At 38.9% G+C, this 20,992-nt stretch overlaps 1 protein-coding gene across 1 annotated transcript in view; it reads right to left on the bottom strand.

Moving 5' to 3' along the window:
- Nucleotides 1–20,992, bottom strand: part of CDH23 (cadherin related 23) — a 1,005,178-nt gene that overhangs the window by 100,970 nt on the left and 883,216 nt on the right. The window contains exons 45-50 of the mRNA XM_075217048.1: nt 20,725–20,850; nt 18,361–18,564; nt 3,351–3,809; nt 2,509–2,625; nt 341–565; nt 4–173 (exon numbers count right to left, since the gene is read on the bottom strand). Of these exons, the coding sequence (XP_075073149.1) occupies nt 4–173; nt 341–565; nt 2,509–2,625; nt 3,351–3,809; nt 18,361–18,564; nt 20,725–20,850 (1,301 nt within the window). The remainder of the gene's footprint in view (nt 1–3; nt 174–340; nt 566–2,508; nt 2,626–3,350; nt 3,810–18,360; nt 18,565–20,724; nt 20,851–20,992) is intronic.

The following is a 20,992-nucleotide window of genomic DNA, read 5'->3' as shown; positions in this document are numbered from 1 at the left end:
TACCTGATATGATGACTGGCTAAAAATAGGATTGTTGTCATTTATATCCACAATCTCAAGGTGAACTGGAATCTCAGAAGATCTAGGAGGGGATCCATTATCTGAGGCCCTGACAGTGAAATTAAACGACTGCACCTGCTCATAGTCAACAGTACGGTTTGCAATAATTTTCCCTGTAATGTAAAAAAATATATATATATAAGCAATATATATAATTCTGAAGTATACATCGATATCGAATACTTATAATCTTAATCTATACATGTTAGTAAATTATTTACTAACATGTATACATAAAGATTATAAAATAGCTTTGGAAACTTCATCTGCTTACACATACCTGCCATGTTGTCTTCAAGTTGTACATATCCTGCCGGTACAAGATTATGAAGAGAGTAGGTGATCTGACCATTAGGTCCTTTATCTGGATCAACGGCAGATACTGATAGCAATGTAGTCCCTGGGGTGGCACCTTCAACTATTCTTTGGGAAAATACAGTAACCCCAAAAGGACGAAATCTAGGAGTATTGTCATTTACATCCAGAATATTGACTGTTAGCTTTGCTGTAAGTAAGAAATAAGAATGCAGTAAAACTTATGTTTTCTACAACAGAAAGGTATAAACAGAACTTAATCTTCTCGTAACGTCATATTAAATCTATATATATTTCTTTGTAAGTCTATTGTATAACTCTTTGAAACACAAATAACTTCTTGTATGATAATTCCATCAAACTAGAAGGTGCTAAATTCAAAAGTTATTGCAGTTAATCTTCATTAAGGGTAATTTACAAACTGCAAATTTGGTGGACCGTCAATGCTTTCTTATGTAAGCAGGCAGGGCTGGCAGAAAGCGGTAAGCTGGGGGTAAGCAAGGCAGGGGGGCACCATGCCTGAGAGGTACTCCACTCCACCTGCCTTCCCCGCTTGTCCAACAACCCAGTAAAAAAATTTACTTGGTGCTTCCTCCTCCCTTCTTACTAACTGTCGGACGTGACGTCATCACGGCCAGACACGGCCAATGAGGAGCTGAGCAGTGGGGAGCCAATAGGCTGAAGAAAAAAAAACAGAAGAGGAAGAGAAGACGACAGAATAAATGAAGGTCATAAAAAGGTAAGTAAAGAACAGAGGGGGGAAGTGTGATAAAGGGGCACAGTGTGATGGAGTGGCCATAGTGTAATGAAGGAGGGGGCACAGTGTGATAAAGAGAGCGATCATTTTTTTCTCTTCTGTACTTTTCAACAATCTAATTTGCCAAAAATATTAATTTTTCTTACAAAGAATACATATTCTTCATTTATATTGTTCATATACCAATAAATGTTTGCTAATTAATGTATTTGTATTACTCTCTTTATTAAAGTTTATTATATGATTTGTATTAAAAGAAGAATAGCATTATTGAATGAACAAATCATTTATAAAAGAGAAGGGCGTAAATGTATTTTTTCAGGGGGGCACCAGACATCCCAGCACTGGCCCTGTGAGCATGTGCATTTACTTATAGCCCATTTTAAAGGTGCACACTCACTTCGGGGGTTTTAGAAGCACCCAAAAAAAATCATTCGGACCTAGTTTGTCTAGTTGGTTGATATTCCTGAAGAAGTGCAGGATGGAAACAATAAAAATGCTACATAAAACTTTAATAAAACTTTTTAGCACCACCAATTTTATTAATTTAAACAAACATTCACATTTTTCTCCTAAAATACTGCTCAATTTTGGTACATTTACTTCTTATCATGACAGAGAAGTTATATCAGGACTGTGTTTATTACACGTGTCTCTTTTATGGGTTTGAAGGTTTTTATTACATTGGTAGTATTTTTCCACATAAGTGCAACTGGATGGTACAAAATGTGGCCCATTAATTGCATTGGGTTAAGGCTTGACTTTCAGGAACTCATAGGTGGCAAAAAACTAAAGGCCTTTTGAGGGGAGGAAAAGGATGTGCGCCCTACCATAAAGCAAGGAATGTCCCTGATGTTTGCACCTTCTTCACCTCTTAATCTACTATATAATTGTGTCCTGCAAAATGAAATCTCGCTTCTAATGTACCTAATCTACATGTAATAAAATAGATTTTAAATTAGGATGAGTTTGTTTTTGCCTACTGCATACTAGTCTGGCACGGAAAGTGAGGGAGGCACTATAATTATATTAGCCTAGGGTGGCCTGAACCCTTAATTAGGCACTGTCTTTAACTAAATTATTTCACAGAATCACTATAGTAAAACTGATCCAGTCTACAGTTCCAAAACTAAAACTTGCAATTGTTTACCCTTAAATTCTATGGTAGTTTCATAGTGTGCATTACTGTTAAAATTTAATTACCCATAGAGATGATGAATTTTATATTAACACAAAAGCTGCTCAAAATGAAATATAAGCAACACACAGGTCAGCAACAATCTAATAGATGGAAAAAAATAACAGTTGTGTTCAATTTTTCCACCTTCATCTAAATCCCAATGTGAGATCTTTTCAAGGGAGATTGGATTACTTACCATTAGGGACACTGACTGATTTGTCAACCACCTGACTTGCATTATCATAAACAGAGACAGAAATGTCATATGTAGCTACTAGCTCTCTATTCAGAGGGGACTTTACCATAACTGTTCCTAGAAAGAAAGAACAGAAAATGTCACAAATAACACAATTTCACTGAAATCCTTCATCTATACACATTTCAGTGGATATTAAATAATTATTGTGTAGGGTAAATTGCTTTAAACAGTTTAATGTACCTAGATATGGCTAATAGATCAAGCTTCACTTCATTCTATTCAAGCAATTGAAGATATGTGTTACCAATAAAAAAACAAAAACAAATCATATTATATAACACATTAACTTCCTAATGCCACCCTTAACAAGCTCCAGTGCTCCCATGTTCAGTCTGCATAGGCTTAACAACAACCAATAAAGGGACATGCCTTGCCCTTTGAGATGACAAGGTCGGCAACCAAGCCAGCAATGACTATGAGTGTGCAGCAGCAAACAGTTATCATGGTTGAGGATGGTGATGTAGGAAGACAATGTCAGACAGGAAGGGCTTTTACAGAGATTACAGATCAAACCTTCAGGATTGTGAGCCATAAAGAAAAGAAAAGATTTATTTGGTTAGTAGCATGATACTTTCAATCAGCAGAAAGACAAAGTACATGAGATTAGTAATAGGAAAAAGAAGAACTTCAGAGTAGAGGATAAGGAACGCAAAGGGCAGAATAGATACACACAGGAAGAGAGTGGAATGGTTGCAAATTCATTCGAATAAAAAAAAATAATCTAAGCAAAAAAAACAGAGAAAATAAGCATTAATGATAAAACAAATATAACAAAGTACCTGTTTTGAAGTCAACACTGAAAGCTGCTTGCTGATTAGGCACAAGAGCATTGGTGTCATCAGTGGCCAATATTTCAATGATGTAATACTCCAGACGTGGGTTCAGGTCTCGGTCAATGGCAGTGACTTCAGCTATAATAGTTCCCACCATAGCTGACTCCAAGACACTCACAGTTTGGATGGGATTGACAAATTCTGGTGGGCAGTCATTAACATCATCAATAAGGATATTTACTGTGGTACTTCCAGACAAAGGGGTGGTGCCATGGTCTGCGGCCACAACCATCAGCCTGTAGGCATCTTTCTCTTCCCTATCCACAGTTACATTGGCTACCCTTATCACACCTGTGGAGGAATCAATAAGAAACCTATCCTGAGCACCACTTTCAATTCGGTAGCTTAGTTGTTGATTTGGGCCACTGTCTGCATCTGTTGCCATGACTTGAACTACAGAAAACCCTAAAAGAAAAACAAAATGTAACAGATTTCATTAAATTTTTGTTTAACTTGTCATCCTTTCCACATTTTTACATAACTGTGATTTTATCCATACCCATACCCATAAACCACCTGCCTAAAATTGTGTAGGCTCCCCTCCTGCTGCTAAAACAGCTCTGACTCATCAAGGCATGGACTCCACAAGATCTCTGAAGGTGTCCTGCGGCACCAAGACGTTAGCAACAGATCCTTTAAGTCCTGTAAGCTGCGAGGTGGGGACTCCATGGATCAGACTTCTTTTTCCAGCACAGCCCACAGATTCTCAGTCAGATTGAGATCTGGCGAATTTGGAGAGTTCAAGTCAACACCTTGAACTCTTTGTCACGTTCCTCAAACCATTCATGAACAATTTTTTCAGTGTAACAGGGCGCATTGTTTAGCTGAAAGAGTATACTACCAACAGGGAATATCGTTGCTATGAGGTGGTGTAATTCTTCTGCAACAATATTTAGCTAAATGGGTACATGTCAAAGTAACATCCACATGAAAGCCAGGACCCAATGTTTCCCAGCAGAAAAGGGCCATGAACATCACACTGCCTCCTATTGCTTGCTTTCTTCCCCTAGTGCATCCTGGTGCCATCTCTTCACCAGGTAAATGATGCACACACATCTGGCCATCCACATGATGTAAAAAAAATGTGATTCATCAGACCAGATCATCTTTTTCCATTGCTCCATGGCCCAATTTTGGTGCTCACGTGCCCATTGTCGGCGCCTTCAATGGTGAACAGGGGTCATCATGGGCTCTCTGATTATTCTGCGGCTACACAGGCCAATAGGCAGCAAGTTGTGATACACTGTGTGTTCTGATACCTTTCTATCATAGCCAGCATGAACTTTTTCAGCAATTTGTGCTACAGTAGCTTTCTGTGGGACTGGACGAGATGGGCTAGCCGTCGCTCCACCTGTGCATCAATGAGCCATGGGTGTTTATTTCCCTGTCACTGGTTCATCGGTTGTCCTTCCTTGGACCACTTATGGTAGGTACTAACTACTGCATACTGGTAAAACCCCACAAGATGTGCTGTTTTCGAGACTCAGTCATCTAGCCGTCACAATTTAGCCCTTGTCAATGTTGCTCAGATCCTTAGGCTTGCCCATTTTCCCTGCTTCCAATACATCAAATTCAAGAACTGACTGTTCAAATACCACTGCACTACAGACTGTGAAGTAAACAGCTGACAAGAGAAAGAGAGAGGAAACAGGCGACTGGAAAGATGAAAGAGCAAAAGCAGTGAATTAGACTGAGCAATTAGACTGAGCAATTGTCTGAGAGGCTAGAAAGGGAAGTGAGAAAAAGCTAAGGAAAGAAAGGGGAAGGAAAAATAGTGTAAGGCAACTGGAAAGTTCTGGGGAAGTGTTCAATGGGAGATAAGATAAAGCAATAAAGAGGGGATGACTGTAAAAAGGATTAAGTGAAGTAGAGCATTGAATTGAATTAAAGACAAGGATAAAAGAGTAGGTAAAGAAAGGGACAGAGCTGATAGTGAGTGAGAGAGTTAAGCTGGGTAGACACTGCAGAACATTTCTCCTGATGAGATATCTGTAACAATTTTACCAATGATTGAAAGACCCAATAAGCAAGCCAATTCATGTGTACACAGCTACACAATTTACCTCCAGATCTGTGCTCCTCATCTGTCATAACCATCTGCTGAAAAGATTGTGACTCTGTATAGAACTTTGACTACATTGCTGGTCGTGAGTACATACACACTTGCCCAACATAATTCCAACATTGATAGTGATTTTTAGTCAGTTTATAAAATCAAATTGTGGCTGGATCACTTATGAATAACTTATTGTATAAATCGATTTAAATTAATAGTGCAATGTATTTTTTTAGAAGAAAAAAATTGTTAATTTGTTAATGGTTTTAGAAGAGAAACATGGAAAATGGAGATACAGAGGTAGCTTCATGGTAATAATTGCTATGCGCAAATTCAGCTCATGGTAAAAGATCCAACCAATTGTCCTGTTTAGCGGTGATGTTGCACCTAATGAAATTCTCAAGCTCCTGGTTCGTTCTCTCGGTCAAGCCATTGGTGTGAGGGTGATAAACAGAAGAGAAATTTAACTTAATACCACAGAAGGATCGCCAGAATTTTTCCACAAATTGAGACCCCCGGTTGGATACTATGATGTCTGGACAACCGTGAAGACTGAACATTTCCTTAATAAATATGTGATCTAGCCCGGAGTCAGATGGTAATTTTTTTAATGGAATAAAATGTGCTCTGTGAGAAAAACGATCCGTGACTACCTGAACCATGGTACATCCCTTGGAACAGGGTAAAGCAATGATAAAATCCATTGACAGGTGACTCCACGGTCATTCAGGTACAGGAAGAGGATGGAGGAGTCCATAAGGATTCTGTCGTGGAACCTTGTTTTGTGCACAGAAGGAGCATAAACAAACAAATTCCTCCACATCTGAATGCAAACAGGGCCATCAATAACTTCACAGGATTAGATTTTCGGTTTTCCTAGCACCGTAATGTCCGGCAAAGCGAGAAACATGAGCCCAACGAAGAAGTTTCAGGTGCAGATGAGGTGGAACGAAAGATTTCCTATGAGGAATTTTAAGCTGTATAGGAGTGGTAGCCACTATACATTCTGCATCAAGGATGGGTTTACTGGTTTTCTGGTCTTTGGTGTCAGCGGAGTCAAAAGGACAGGACAGGGCATCAACTTTTTCTTTTTGGAGCCTGGCCTGAAGATAATGAGCATATTGAAGCGGGAGAAAAATAGGGACCACCTGGTTTGCCGTGGGTTTAAACAGGAAGCAGATTGAAGATAGAGAAGATTCTTATGGTCTGTATAGATGGTTATGGGGATTAGACCCCCTCCAGATGATGCCTCCATTCTTCTAACTCTAATCTGACAGTTAGGAGCTTGTACTCACCGATGTCATCATTTCTCTCAGCCGAGGACAACTTTCGAGAGAAGAAGCAACAAGGATGCAGTTCATCAAGAATGATTCTTCTGGGAGAGAATTGCTCCAACATCAATGGAGGAGGCGTCTCTCTTACATTACCGCCTTAAAAGCAGCGTTAACAGCGTCACCTATGTCACTGATGTCAGCAAGTCGTGCCAGCGTCTTCCTTCAACGGGATTGGTTGAAGTCGGTTCACAGAACAGTCGTCATGGATCCTCGCTGGGAAGCAGCCGTCCAGACTGAAGATGTTGGAGTAAGTGTTGTTGGTGTAGTCAACATCGATATGCTGACTACCACAGCATACAAGGCCATCAACAAAATTGCACCATACATCTCCTCACTTCTCTCAAATTATCTCCCAAATTGACAACACCGTTCTGCTCAAGATTTGCGTCTCTCTTCCACCCTCATCACATCCTCCTATTCTCGGTTACAGGGCTTTTTTCAGGCTGCACCCACTTTATGAAATTCCCTCCCTTGCACAATAAGATATTTTTCTAGTGTTCAAACCTTCAAGCGTTCTCTGAAAACCCACCTCTACAGACAAGCTTAAAATATTCCTCTACCACCCTCTTAATCTCTCTAGGTTACACTATTACCACCCTCTACACAGCTAACACAAGACAACAGCCCTCTGAACAACATAGTAGTGTCACTGAGCATATAGCTCACTAAACACTTTGTAACCTTTGCATTCTAGCTGGACAAATATGATGCAGCACTTACACTTGTGTATCAAACCATTGTCCCATAGATTGTAAGATTCCAAGCAGGGCACTCTTACCTCTCTGTCTATATGTATTAACCAGTATTGTTTTATTACTGTTTGTAAAGTGCTACGGAAGTTACACATGGACTGCTCACGCTATATAAATAAATGTTGATGATGATGATCTGTATAAAAAGAGCACGTAATCATCAGTCCATGTGCAACTTCTGGAAATATCACTAGTACCACAAACTGGTGTTCAACTGTCCTTATAAGGGCTACATAATAGCTAATAAAACATCACTGCTTCAAGATCCTGCTTTGACGCTTTGTTAACTGCGGCAATTCCTGTGACCGACAGATTAGAAAATCAAATCTGTTTTCCAGTTATTCTCAGGTTGGGACCCAGCATCCAGTACCCCGCAGCTCTGGCTGCTGTTATAGGCCAGGGGGAACCATCCACAGCAACCCTGAAATAAAGGAAGAGGTCAGCCTAGGTGCCCAGCAAGGGGGTACACTAGCAGCGAAAGTTACCCAGAGGGAATCTGTTCTAGGTTTTCGATGAAGGGGCCTAGTGGTAGCAGCAGCAAGCTCCTTCTACTGTGTTTAGAGAGATGCAATTTGGGATAAGGAAAGGGGACCGTGGCAAGGCAAGCACATCCAGTCTACAGCAACACGGACAGGGTGGCATAAGAGGTCCATCCTGTGACACAAATCAAAACAATAAGATATGCTTTAGTACAATAAAACATGATCGTATGAGTGTACACATTAATGTGTTATCGGACCTAACATTCATTTATCACGTGATTGACACAATAATTGGTCAAAACATCTGCAGTGTGTACCCAGCTTTAGAGTAACCAAAAGGAATACCAAAATAGAAGTGATAATTAGTTGTTAGGGAGTCAGTAAGTAAAATATTGTTAGTATTTAGTCATTGAATTGATTAACATCTGTTATTTAGTCATTAATTGAAATATTGTTAGTCATTTAGTTAGTGAAATGATACTATGATAACTATTAGCCTAGGTACACACTGGAGGTTTTTCAGCCAATAAGCGGGCCAATAAGCCGACATACGTCCGTTAGCTCAGATATCACGTTAGTGTGTATAGTTACACGATGAACGACAGTCGTCCCAAAGTGCCGATCATCATTTCATTTGGTTGGTCGTACTGTTTCATAATCTCATTCCAATCACCTTCCGATCATAGAGTGTATGTGCACTCGCGATCACGATCTCCATAGAGTTTACAGAGTCATGATCTTTTCAGCCGATTCTGGCAATGAATATGTCCCGGTGAACAAATGTAGAGAGTGCTATATATGGAATAGTTTGTTCGTTCATTCTGAGACTGAATATTTAATTTCAGAGTCACAGGAACTAACGTAACTCGTAATGATATGAGGATAGCTATAACAAGGCGATTAATCAGTGTGACACGAATGAATAAATTGTGCCGTCATTCTCTAAACGACTAGAGGACCAGATGAATAGCACAGATCTGAAGGTAAATCGTGTCTAGCGCGTACGCATGAATCGCCCTACCGATCGGTGGGTCAGAAAATTCTCCAGTGTGTACCTAGCCTTAGTCAGCAAGTGAAAAATTGTAATGTTAGTTAACTAAAAATGTTATAGATAAGTCAGTAAATAATATATTTTAGTTAGTCAATAAGCACATATATTTGTCAATCTGTAGTGTCAATAAAACATTTTATTTTTAGACTGTCAGCCAATCATAGGCAGAGTAAAAAGTAAGAAGGAGCAGAAAGGAGAGATAGAAGATAGACAAACAGGCCATATCAAGAGTGTGAGGCAGTCATAAATAAAATCGACCAGAAAAGAGTAGTCACAGAGATGACAGGACTGTAAGAGTCCTTGACCAGCGGCATAGGAGCCAATTTTTTTAAATGATTGGGGGTACTCATTTTACTCCTCCCCTATATAACTGAAAAATGCCATGCTTAGTGGCATGGTTAGTGGCTGCAGATGCAAAAATATTGAGGCGTTCAAGCATCCACAGACCTGGTTCCTATGTCCAATGCCGATCTAAGGAAGAACGGCATCCAGAGCAGCAGACAACATGTTCTATGGCCACTCTGGACCACAGCAGGTAGGGAATGGCAGAAATCTCTAGGATTGCCAATGTTCACTAGAGAAATAAGTGGTATTAGCAATAATCAGACACACACTTACAAATAATTTTAGAGTAAACACCTAGGTCCTGGCCAGATGTGGCCAAATACTAGGGACATTTTTTTATTCAGAGGAAATAATGAAAAATAGCTCTTTCTATTCAGGATCCACTATGGAAAGATGGTAAAAACAACCCAATAAGAGTGAACATTGTAATACCTTAAAGCATGACCAGACTGGCCATCTGGCAGTTCTGGTAAATGGCAGAAGGACCGATGACTAAATGGGCTGGTGCAGATAGGCAATTACTTTTTTTTCCGGGACCTGACTGCCATTGGGTTGGCCCTAGCCTATAAGTGACATGCCCCAACGTTAACTTCCTGGTGGCTGGCTCCTCCCCAGGAACCAGCCACCTTACTAAATTTGTTGCGCGGATGTGCTAAGGGTTGCTCCCGACACCCCCATCAATCTTGATGCTCACCTGTACTCTGCTCCCGGCGAGTGCTCACATCTTGCATCAGGCAGTGTGTATCAGCCTTTATCAAACAGGGTAGTTCCAGATCCGCTAGATGCTGCAGATAATGCAGAGCTAGGAAATTGTCTTCAAGAACAATGTCAAGATCATGACAGTGAAGAGCATGGGGAGGGTGGCAGGTGAGTGTGAGGACACAGGGATCAACTGGTGAGTGTGAGTACTCAGAGGACACATGGTGAGTGTGACTAGAGATGTGGCAGCAGGTGAATGAGTACACAGGGTTCTCGGGTGGCAGTAAGTGTGAGTTCAGAGATAAATGTAAGGTAAGAACTGTTTGACATAATATGATTTGGGGCACTATTGTAGCATAATGTGATTTGGGGGCAATATTGTGTAGCATAATGTGATTTTGGGGATACTACTGTGTGGCATAATGTGATTTGGGGGCACTACTGTGTGGAATAATATGTGGGGGCATACTGTATGGCATAATATGACTTGGGGCACTACTGTATGGCATAATGTGATTTGGGGGCAGTACTGTATGGCACAATATTTGGGGGCACTACTGTACGGCATCATTTGAACACAGGGCACTATTTTATGGCATAATATGATTTTGGTTCACTACTGTATGGCAAAATTTGAACATGGGGCACTACTGTATGGTATAATATGACTTGGAGGCACTACAGAGGCATAATATCAATTGGGGGCATTACTGCATGCCATAATATTAATTGAGGGTAATACTATGTGGCATAATATGAATTTGGGGCATTACTGCATGCCATAATATTAACTGTTTCTATGATGGATCACATACAATTAGCTCTCACCCAACCCCTCCATCCCCCTTTATTTATATACTGTTATTTAAACGTAATAGAAAAGACGCATATCCGATTACTGTGGTAAAAAAAACAACATTTCCTCTGACATTTTGCTGTAGATGGAAATACTTTTAATGTGGCAGTGTAGGTTCAGATAAACATTCAACAGTTATGTTTTTTTCGGATATATTTGTTAATGTTTTTTTGTGTGGAATGATTCAGGAAAATTCTGCATTACAATTTAATTGAAAGAAAAGGGTACTTGTTAATTATATGCGCATTACCACTCTGTTGCCGATATTTTGTGGGAGATTTGAAAAAAGCAAAAAGTTAGTTCTCTACAGAGGCGCCCGTATAATTGGTGGTAATGATGTAGTGTGGGGGTGGCGTGGTGGTGGTCATGTTGTAGTGTGTTTGGCAGCTAGTATTGTTAATAAGTGGGAGAGGGTATTGCTGTAATGTTGGGGGTGACAGGGGGTAATGCTGATTTATGTAATGTGGGAGGTATTGATGTAATATGAGTGTGTGTGTGTGGGGGGGTATGTATTGCTGTAATTTTGGTACTAATAAAGTATTGTTATGGTATTTATTGATGTAATGGAGGTGCTAACAATGTAATGTTGAGGGTCATTATAAGAAATAGGCCTTTATGTTAAATGTAAATGCTATTGATTTAATGTTTGAGCTGGTTGGGGGGCGTAGAGTGTTTATTAGTTGCACAGCTTTCCAGGAGGTGAACAGTATCTGTACCTTTTCCAAACAGGGCCTTTTAATTTAAGTTGAGGTGAGGGGACTTTTAATTTAATGGTGGGGTGGTTTGAGGATATTAATTTAATGTCAAGGCTGGTTGGAGGGAATTAGGTCTATTTATCAAATGTGAATACTATTACTTTAATGTTGGGACTGGAGGGAGGCCTAATTATATAACATGGGGGCTATTGATTTAATGCCGGGGTTGGAGTTTTGTATATTTCATGTACCCATTCTTTTTTCCAAATAGGGTCTCCAACATTCCAATATCCAGACAAGCAGCAGCTGATCTAAAGACACCAGCAGCCACAGGTGGCGAAAATGACAAGAACAGGCAGGAGAGAGCAGGACAGTCTGCCATCTTTCCTGAATCTGGTCGGGCAGTCCTGAATTTGGGTGACTGTCTTGCTTAGTCAGGATTTGGTCCGACTGCAAGGACAGTTGGGAGGTATGTCTCGCTTCAAACTGTACTGCTCGTGAAGGCAGAGCTGAGTGCACAAAACAGTAGTGCATTGTCTGTGAATTTGTCCAAAACTTGTCTAATAACCATATTACATCATAGGAGCACCCCTGTCTCAAGTGCCCTGGGCCCCCTGAGCCTTAATCCAACTCTGGTTAGCAGGAGGAAGCTGATGGTTGCTCCCAATCCCCAGACAGGACACAGCCTGCAGAGAAAGCCAAGGAGCTCTAAGTCTCATGAGATTTGGTAATCTCGTGAGACAAAGAGCTTCCATGCCCACTCTACAGGTAGTTCCCATCCTGATAGATGTCAGCGGCATCAGAAGCATAGATAAGTACAGTAGACTGGGATGGTCATAATGTGTCTGGGGGGTTGGGTGGTGTGATGTGGCTAGAGAGGAAGTGATAAATGTAATGTTTTCTTGTAATGTATGTATCAATGCCCCATGTTGACCATGGCCCCAACACAATGTCCCAGTCCAGCCATGCCTTAAAGTATGCAGTACAATGACTGCAAAGGCAAAGTCATTCTTTAAATAAGACTGTAAAGGAAATACATTAGAGTGATGATAGGTACAGATTTATCATCACTTGCATAAGTTGTTTTAGATATCTTGAATAAGGACTGGATAATTGTGAACTCAGATAACTATTATACTGAAGAACAGCAGTGCTTTGATCACCTCCATAACACAAATCCCAACAGTCTCGTCATTGCTTTTTTTAAAAATATCTTCATTCATATCTTTTTAGACATTCAATGTTTCCAACATGTTTTCCAACAAGAAGAAATGATTCTCTGCGTCCACTGTTCACATTACCCACTGTCCATGGGAACCAAACCAATCTAAAAACAAATGAAAAAAGGGCAGGGGCGCACACAGAATTTTTAGGGGGGGACCATTTCGGCAGCACTGTACTATACAGCAGCAGCAGCACTGTCAAAGAAGCATCCGCGGCGGTGCTGTATACAATACAGCACCGCCGCGGAAACTTCTTTGACAGTGCCACGGCTACTGTATAGTACAGTTCTGCTATGTGGGGTACTTAGTTAGCGGAAAGGAGGGGTTTCTGGAGACCCAGAACCCCCCTGCATGCGCCCCTGAAGGGGGCGCCTGACAAAGTCATCCAAGAAAGTTGAGTTGGGTGCGTGGACTGGAAAAAGTGTCTGACATCTAGTCTGATGTATGCTGTACCTGATCTTATCGGTCCATAAGACGAAAAGGACAATTGCAATTGTAATTTACTTCTGGTACATGCGCAATTTTTATATTTCTTAAGAAATAGTCTAAAATGACTTTACACCATGAAAATGTTGTCACGGATCAATGTAGAAATACAGCTAAGGAGCCATGGATAGGTGAAAAAACAAACAAAGTTTATTGCTGGAGAGTATGAACAGTTGATGACATAAAAGCTTGCAGAATTTACCAGATATGCATGCACTGGGAAATGCACAGATAAGTCCCAGGTTCACATAAGGAACAGGTCAGCAGGTTGTATGTTGAAATAGATCTCCAGAAGCATAAATCCAGGAGCACAAACAGGAGGAAGTGACCACAGAGAATAACCTCAGGATGTGACACCAGGATGGGACAACAATAACCAGCAATGACTGCTGGGACGAACGGGTATATATAAGGGAAATGAGAACACACCCAGGTGCACGGGATAATTGGAGAAAGTGTTAACCCCTAATGCAAACATGAAAGGCAAGATAGCAGCACCTCTGGTGATCAGAGGTACTGCAGCAAATACACACTAATAAAGTCAAAAGGCAGGAGCAGCCAGGCAAAGTAGCATGTAATGCATAACCTTGCAGGCAGATCCTGACAAATGTCCCCTTCTTTCATCTATTTTCAAATAGTACTTACCTTGAATCATAGATAGTGGTAACTGCATAATATTTATTGAGCTTAGAAAGTACCTTCTGAATGTTTCCTCCTGCAATTTACCAATCCTTTTTTACCAACCCTATTAAATCCACCCTATCATTGTTTCAATATACCCCAATAAAAGCATCATTCTTTTTAAAAATGTCCAGCTTATTTGCTTGTCTTGTGTTAAGCGTACCACAGACCATCATCTGACAAAAGAACTTGTGGACATCACAAATATGACCACATAACAATTGTATAAGTTGTAGTCTTATATAGGTTTGTTAATTTAAACACGCATCAGAATATTCATTACAATCCTGAATTTGCATAAAACATGTTCTATTAAAGATATCCTATATTTTATTATTACACAGTTATTCTCCTGGTATTAAAACTAAAAAAAATATTTTTAAGCAAATATATTTTAGGCTTATTTGTGATTTTTCAACTTAAGCTCACAACAGCAAATCATTATCACAAATATCAAGCCAGTAAGAAAAACAAATGAATGTCAGAAGTCTCAATTTAATCTGTTGCTGGAAACCGTTTAAATGCTGTACGGAATGTTCTGTTCTGGAAGTGATTTGGAATTGAAAGAATGCACCACAATAGCTGTCTTAAACTGCTCTTCTGAACACATACACCAAGGAAAGCAACACAAAAAGTAATTTACTTGAGATTTACAAAGAAATGCGGAGAGATTCTGAATATGGCCTTGTATTATTAGGGGGGAAAAAGTGAAGTGATTCCTTTGGTATTTACAGCTCCTCCCAAAACTCATATCGCCTACTGAAAATGATACTGAGCATTTCATTTCTGTTTTAAGTTGAAGCTGAAATCCTTTGCAAAGAAAAAGCAAATTACTTCATATTGCACCCATAAGAAAAATCTACTGACTTTTTATAGACTTGAATGAATGTATACTAGCTATTAAAAGACATTCTCTAGGAAAACAAAATCAAATCAGATAAAACAGGGTTAATTAATTAATCAAAGTATATTAATAGTAACAACTGAATAGAATTCCTAGAATATGTCTTAGAGAGTGAAGAGAATAAATTTATTTTTATTTATTATGTGGCCCTCTAGATAACTGGAAATGTAACATAATGTTTTCTCAATTCTGCAGAAATAAAAGGAACTGCAGTGATAAAGACATAAGTGACCAACAATTGGCCACATATGCAGAAAGTTTCAGGGAGAGAGAATACACTGCTACAAAAATAAAACTAAATAATATATTCCGAAGACACAGCTATCCGGCAGTTGACTTGCACGTCACTGAACTGTGTGACCTAGGTAAATGTTAATTTAAAGCGGCAATGTTGGGACCCCACACATTAAGTGTTTAATAAAAAAACTTAACCTGCAGGGTCCCGACATTGCCACTTTAAATTTTAGGTTTAGCTTTTTAGGCAAGTGTCCTTATATTCAGGTCGTTTTTTTCTTAAATTGGTTTTTCTTTGTAGGCATCCTGCTTGTCGGGATTGTGGTACTCGAAAAAAACGTACCCATCCCGTTTGCGTGGGTTTCCTCTGGGTGCTCCGGTTTTCTCCCACGCTTTAAAAACATACTAGTATTTTAATTGGCTGCTATTAAATTGACCCTAGTCTATTGGTCTGTCTGTCTGTGTGTAGGGAATTTAGATTGTAAGCTCCAATGGGGCAGGAACTGACGTGAGTTCTCTGCACAGCGCTGCAGATTTAGTGGTGCAATATAAATAGCTGCTGCTGCTGTTGATGATGATCCTATGCAGTTTGATGTACTTCCTAAACAACAGGATATATTTTTTGTAAAAAGTGGGAAATTTAAAAAAATACTGGCACGAAGTATGCTAAAACCAGAACCTGAGCATAATGTCAATGTTCTGAGTGACAAAATAACTGGATTTTACAAGCACAATCACTGTAATATATGTAGATTTTGTAGTAAAAAAAATAAGTCATTTATGAGTAAAGATCAAAAAGAAACGTGAAATTAAGAAACTGTCAAACTCGATCAGTTATATACTAGAGATGAGCGGGCTCGGATTCCGCTAATCCGAGCCCACCCGAACAGTGCGGATCCGAACTGGATCCGAGCACAGTTCGGATATTTACGGCGGGCAAAAAAATGAAAACAAGGCTCTGTCGTCCAAGTCTCGCGTCGAATCTCGCGAGGGGTGGGAGGGAGGGCCCAGAACAATTCCATCTTGTACCTCTTTTTTTGGCATTATGTGCTCAAGCTACCTCGGTGCAACCTTTTGGCCTAAAAACAATATTGTGAGGTGTTCAGAATAGACTGGAAATTAGTGGAAATGATTGTTATTGAATGTTATTGAGGTTAATAATAGCGTAGGAGTGAAAAAAAAAAACCACAAAACTGGTTTTTAGCACTTTTTATGTTTTTTGCAAAATAAATCCGAATCCAAAACTTTAAATCCGAACCAAAACTTTTCGTCAGGTGTTTTGCGAAACAAATCCGAACCCAAAACCTCAAGCAAATCCGAATCCAAAACACAAAACACGAGACACCAAAAGTGGCCGGTGCACATCCCTATTATATACCTGCTAGACCTACAGATTTCAATATGTTGGCGATAAAACGTCCATTGAAAATCCAAATACAGGAATATATAAGAAATATTAGTTACATTCAATTTCAAAACATTCCCTGGATAAGCATAGATCAGACCCTTTATATTTATTTATTTTTTTAAAGCATGTGACTTTTGGAGATAGAGGGGGCGATATTCAGAACAAATTAGCACAGCACAAAATATTCTGGATATCTCCATCAGGTCTTAAAGCCGTATTTTTATATACCTGGTTTAAGTAATATTTTCTTCACTTGTTTTCCTTTTTATAATATTTTTAGAACTATTTTGATAACTGTTAAAGATCCTCCTGTGAAGATTTTATATTTCTAAAATACAGGTAATAAGAATGTGGTTGAATTTTTTTTTTACCTATATTACAATGCACCAGTGACTTGTGTAGTATACGTGATAAAGTTATAGCCTCTATATAGTTCATATGCATTTGAGATTACAATAGTATGGTGGTACCATTGATACAGCATTGATTACATATGCTCAGTGAATGTTGACTGGAGGCTGGCGCACTTGCTTTCCCAATCAACACTTCCGCTAGTATGCTATTGATACTTTCAGTGCTGCGAGCAGCCATTAGCAGCACTTGTTTTTCATAGACCAGAGTTTGAGTTCCATTGACAGGATATTGATATAAACATGGCTATTATGTTATTACGGTGATCCATGCTTATGAAATAAGATCCAAATTCTTGTGAAGATATTTATGGAAATCATATGACAATGGAAAACTGTTTATAATGGGTTTAAAACTATTGCAATTATGTTATATCTATATGAAATTGGTATTTGTCTCACATTGAGGACGTAAACAGATGCGTACCTACCATCTGTCCTGATTTTGGCAGGACATCCCTAATCAAGAGTTGCAAAGAGGCTGGGATTGATGGAAAGTGGGTTGGGGCTGTACAAATGGCCATTTGTAAGTGGAGCTTGGACTGAACAGGGCAGGGCTTTTTTTGTCCTGCTATCAGGATTCTAAATGTTGGGAGCTATGCCAATGTATGAATATATGTGGGGTATATATAGAAGTATAAGGGGCATAGTACAAGGTGGAAGTCTTCCTCATGAAGTCTGGAGAATATGAAACATGGAGGGGCATTATGAGGACTTTGGGTTTCAGATAAACCTAATTATTGTTATTTTTATGTTTTATTAATGAGATTATTAAAACAATAAATGATTTTACACTATTGGCAATTTTTTCTTTCTTCCTATCATACATATAATGTTGGAAAACTCACTGTAGTGATCTTTCTTTTGAAGCAGCATTCTACTAAGAAACTTATGATATAAGCATTCAGCTCTTTTCTGTCTGGTACGTACCATTCAAAATTGTGCACAATGGAATTTTATAAGATATATTACACCAACAGCTGGCTTTTATGTATGTTTTTTCCTTTTGCAAAGAAGAATTTGATCTTAAACCAATTTGAGCAAAAAGGTTCAGGAAAGCCTCAAACAGGGTTACTAAAGCATAGACTAAATGGTCCTGTCATCTTTTATCTGCTGTTAAATGTCTGTACTTGTCTCCAGTGGTATGATGTCCATAGTACTCTATTATCCAAATTACATTAGTCCAATTAATATGTATGTAATACACAGCACGAAAAGTGTTCAAATGAAACATAATCCTCACCTTGAGAAAACAGACCATGTAAACATGTATAATAATAATAATAATAATAATAATAATAATAATAATAATAATACTACTACAGTATTTAATAGTTTACCTGGTGGACTGTTCTCACGGAGATGCACAGCAACACTCTGTGGACTAAAGATGGGTCTATTGTCATTGGCATCTAATATTGTTAAAACAAGAACTGCTGTGCTGTTCAACTTGCCGATATCCTCTGCCACCAGGGTTAGATTCAGCACCGGAACAGAGTAAGCTTCTCTGTCTATAACTCTGCCCGATTTCACAGCAACAACACCTACAATGATGTAAAGCAATGAAAGACACATGTATGCACTATGTACGAATAAAAGAAGGTTATCAACAAACAGTTCAATATTTAACTTAGAACAAATTGTTTAATTATTTAATATAGCCACATTGTGTTATTAAAATATGTACACCATATCTGATACATATCAGTACCCACAAAAAAGAAAGCGGTCTGCCCTGATACTGATCTACCAATAACAATTAAATTACATTAAATATCACATGTTCAACAATGAACTTAATGCAATTGTTTTTAAACAATAAATTGGCTTAAATAGCACTTTGTACTCACAGACAGTCAATGAGTCTACCTGAATTTCTACCAAATCACCTGAGTTTGTGGAGAAAGGTAGCTGTATTTGCAGGGTAGCAAAAGTCTTCACTGACTAATTAGAGGATTAGTTAGGAGTGCGGGTGTTCTGTGCTAAATAGAAACTATGCACACCAATATGCATGATTTAGCAGGGTAGTGCAAAAAACTAGATTTTATTTTGTGGCATGGGATTATTGAAATGAGATAGACTGGTGGAGAGGTTTATTGCTGTGGGAAAGGGCACAATGCCATTCCCACTCTGAAAAAGCATTCGATTTTCGCACCAGTTCAGAGAATAGTGGACATCAGTTCTCATTCTAAACTTATAATGGACACATTTTGCAGAGAGTCAAAAAGGTAACAAAGATAAAAAAAAAGACAGTCCACATGCCCCCTCTCACTCATATTGTAAGAAATAAGAAGAGGTTAAACTGAGCAGTATTTATTGAAAGTGGTAATAAAGTCATAGGAGGTTGGATTTGAATGTGGCATTTACAATTTTGCACAGTTAGATCTTTCTACTCCTCTGCAAACCTAGAAGCACTTCTAGTTTTCCAAGACGTCTCCCAAGAGTGGAGAGTGGCTGTGCGCTTTGCAATGACCTGGTGCAAAACCAAGATATTTTATAGTGTGCATCCACTATTCTTCATTAATTAGGGAAACTGATCTTATACATGTCTCACTGGGAGCTGATATTTTAATTAAGTGACAGAAAGACAAAGGAAAATATATCATTATTTAAAAAACATATTTAATGGATTAGTCATTTCCAAATATTACATTTTGTGCAGTGTTTTTCAATACATGTATTTGTGCACCTAAACACACTGGGCCTGAGTCATTAAGGCACGCATACTGAGCGCATCATGCGTTTGTTGATGACTACGGGTGTAGGTCTACTCTGCTCTACTAGACCAGACAATGCAGAATACATACAATACCTATGTGGAATAGAAAATCTCAAAAGAACACAAAGAAAAAAAATTATTAAGTAATTAATGTTACCTGTCAATAATATAGTAATTTATGAGTATAAATAGAAAGTAAAAAAAAAATTCCCTTGGAAAAACATAGTAGGCTGTCCTTAATGCTGTCTATTGTACATAACGGACATTTTTACAGTTGCGCCTGATTGCAGACACATGTTATAGCATACATACGATACTGACATCACTAGGACTCAACAGGCACTATATGGAGATACAGCAGAAAACAAGTATCTTTGAGGTGCCTCAAGCTTGATTCAAATGTAGCTGCATGCGATCAAGCTTGGAACCCACTCACTGTATATTGAGTACGGCCAAACTTCCCTTCTCTGCCCCGTTCACTCCCCAAAATCGTAGGCAGTAGCAAGTATCAGTTACGTCTGCATACGCAGCGGCCACTGGTCCATTCACAGACGTTGGCCCCGGTTCTGGGCATGCGCAGAGTGATTTCGCCTGCAATACGATCAAAATCGGCAGATACGTGCCTTAATGACTCTGACTTAGCGAAGGCACCCAATGTGTGATTGCAATTGATCATATCACAAGAAACCCGTAACTTCACAAGGGCAATTTCTTGACCTCACTAGTGTCAGTGGTCTGAGTTAATATGTAGTTCCTTAATTATAACCATAAATTTGAATCTATTTGGCTAGGGCATACAAACACTTACTTCCCCAAAAAAGAAATCCTCAAAACAATAACATTTACGAGTGAATGGTAGGTGCATTTCAATCTTGATTATAATGTCTAATACTGATAGATATATATATATATATATATATATATATATATATATATATATATATATATATATATATATACCTAAATAAAGTGAATAGAGTCTTACCTGTGCTGTTGTGCATGGTAAAAAAATCCATTTGAGACCCAAGTAGTCGATATGACACCACAGCATTTGGTCCTAAGTCATTATCTAAAGCTAGAATAGGTCCATTCAGGACAATGATGGGAGTTCCTAGATCAAACATGAGAGTCAGAATCTTGATAACAAATGATCACTTTCAAACAAGTCCCCCCACTTCTGTTCCCAAAAGATCCCATGATTTGCTGTGACAAACATTAATAATGAATGAGGGATACAAGATGAGGCTCAGACA

The sequence above is a fragment of the Mixophyes fleayi genome, chromosome 6 (assembly GCF_038048845.1).
Source record: "Mixophyes fleayi isolate aMixFle1 chromosome 6, aMixFle1.hap1, whole genome shotgun sequence".
Lineage (NCBI taxonomy): Eukaryota > Metazoa > Chordata > Amphibia > Anura > Limnodynastidae > Mixophyes > Mixophyes fleayi.
The sequence above is the reverse complement of the archived record's forward strand: the minus strand, read 5'-3'. Positions and strand labels throughout refer to the sequence as shown.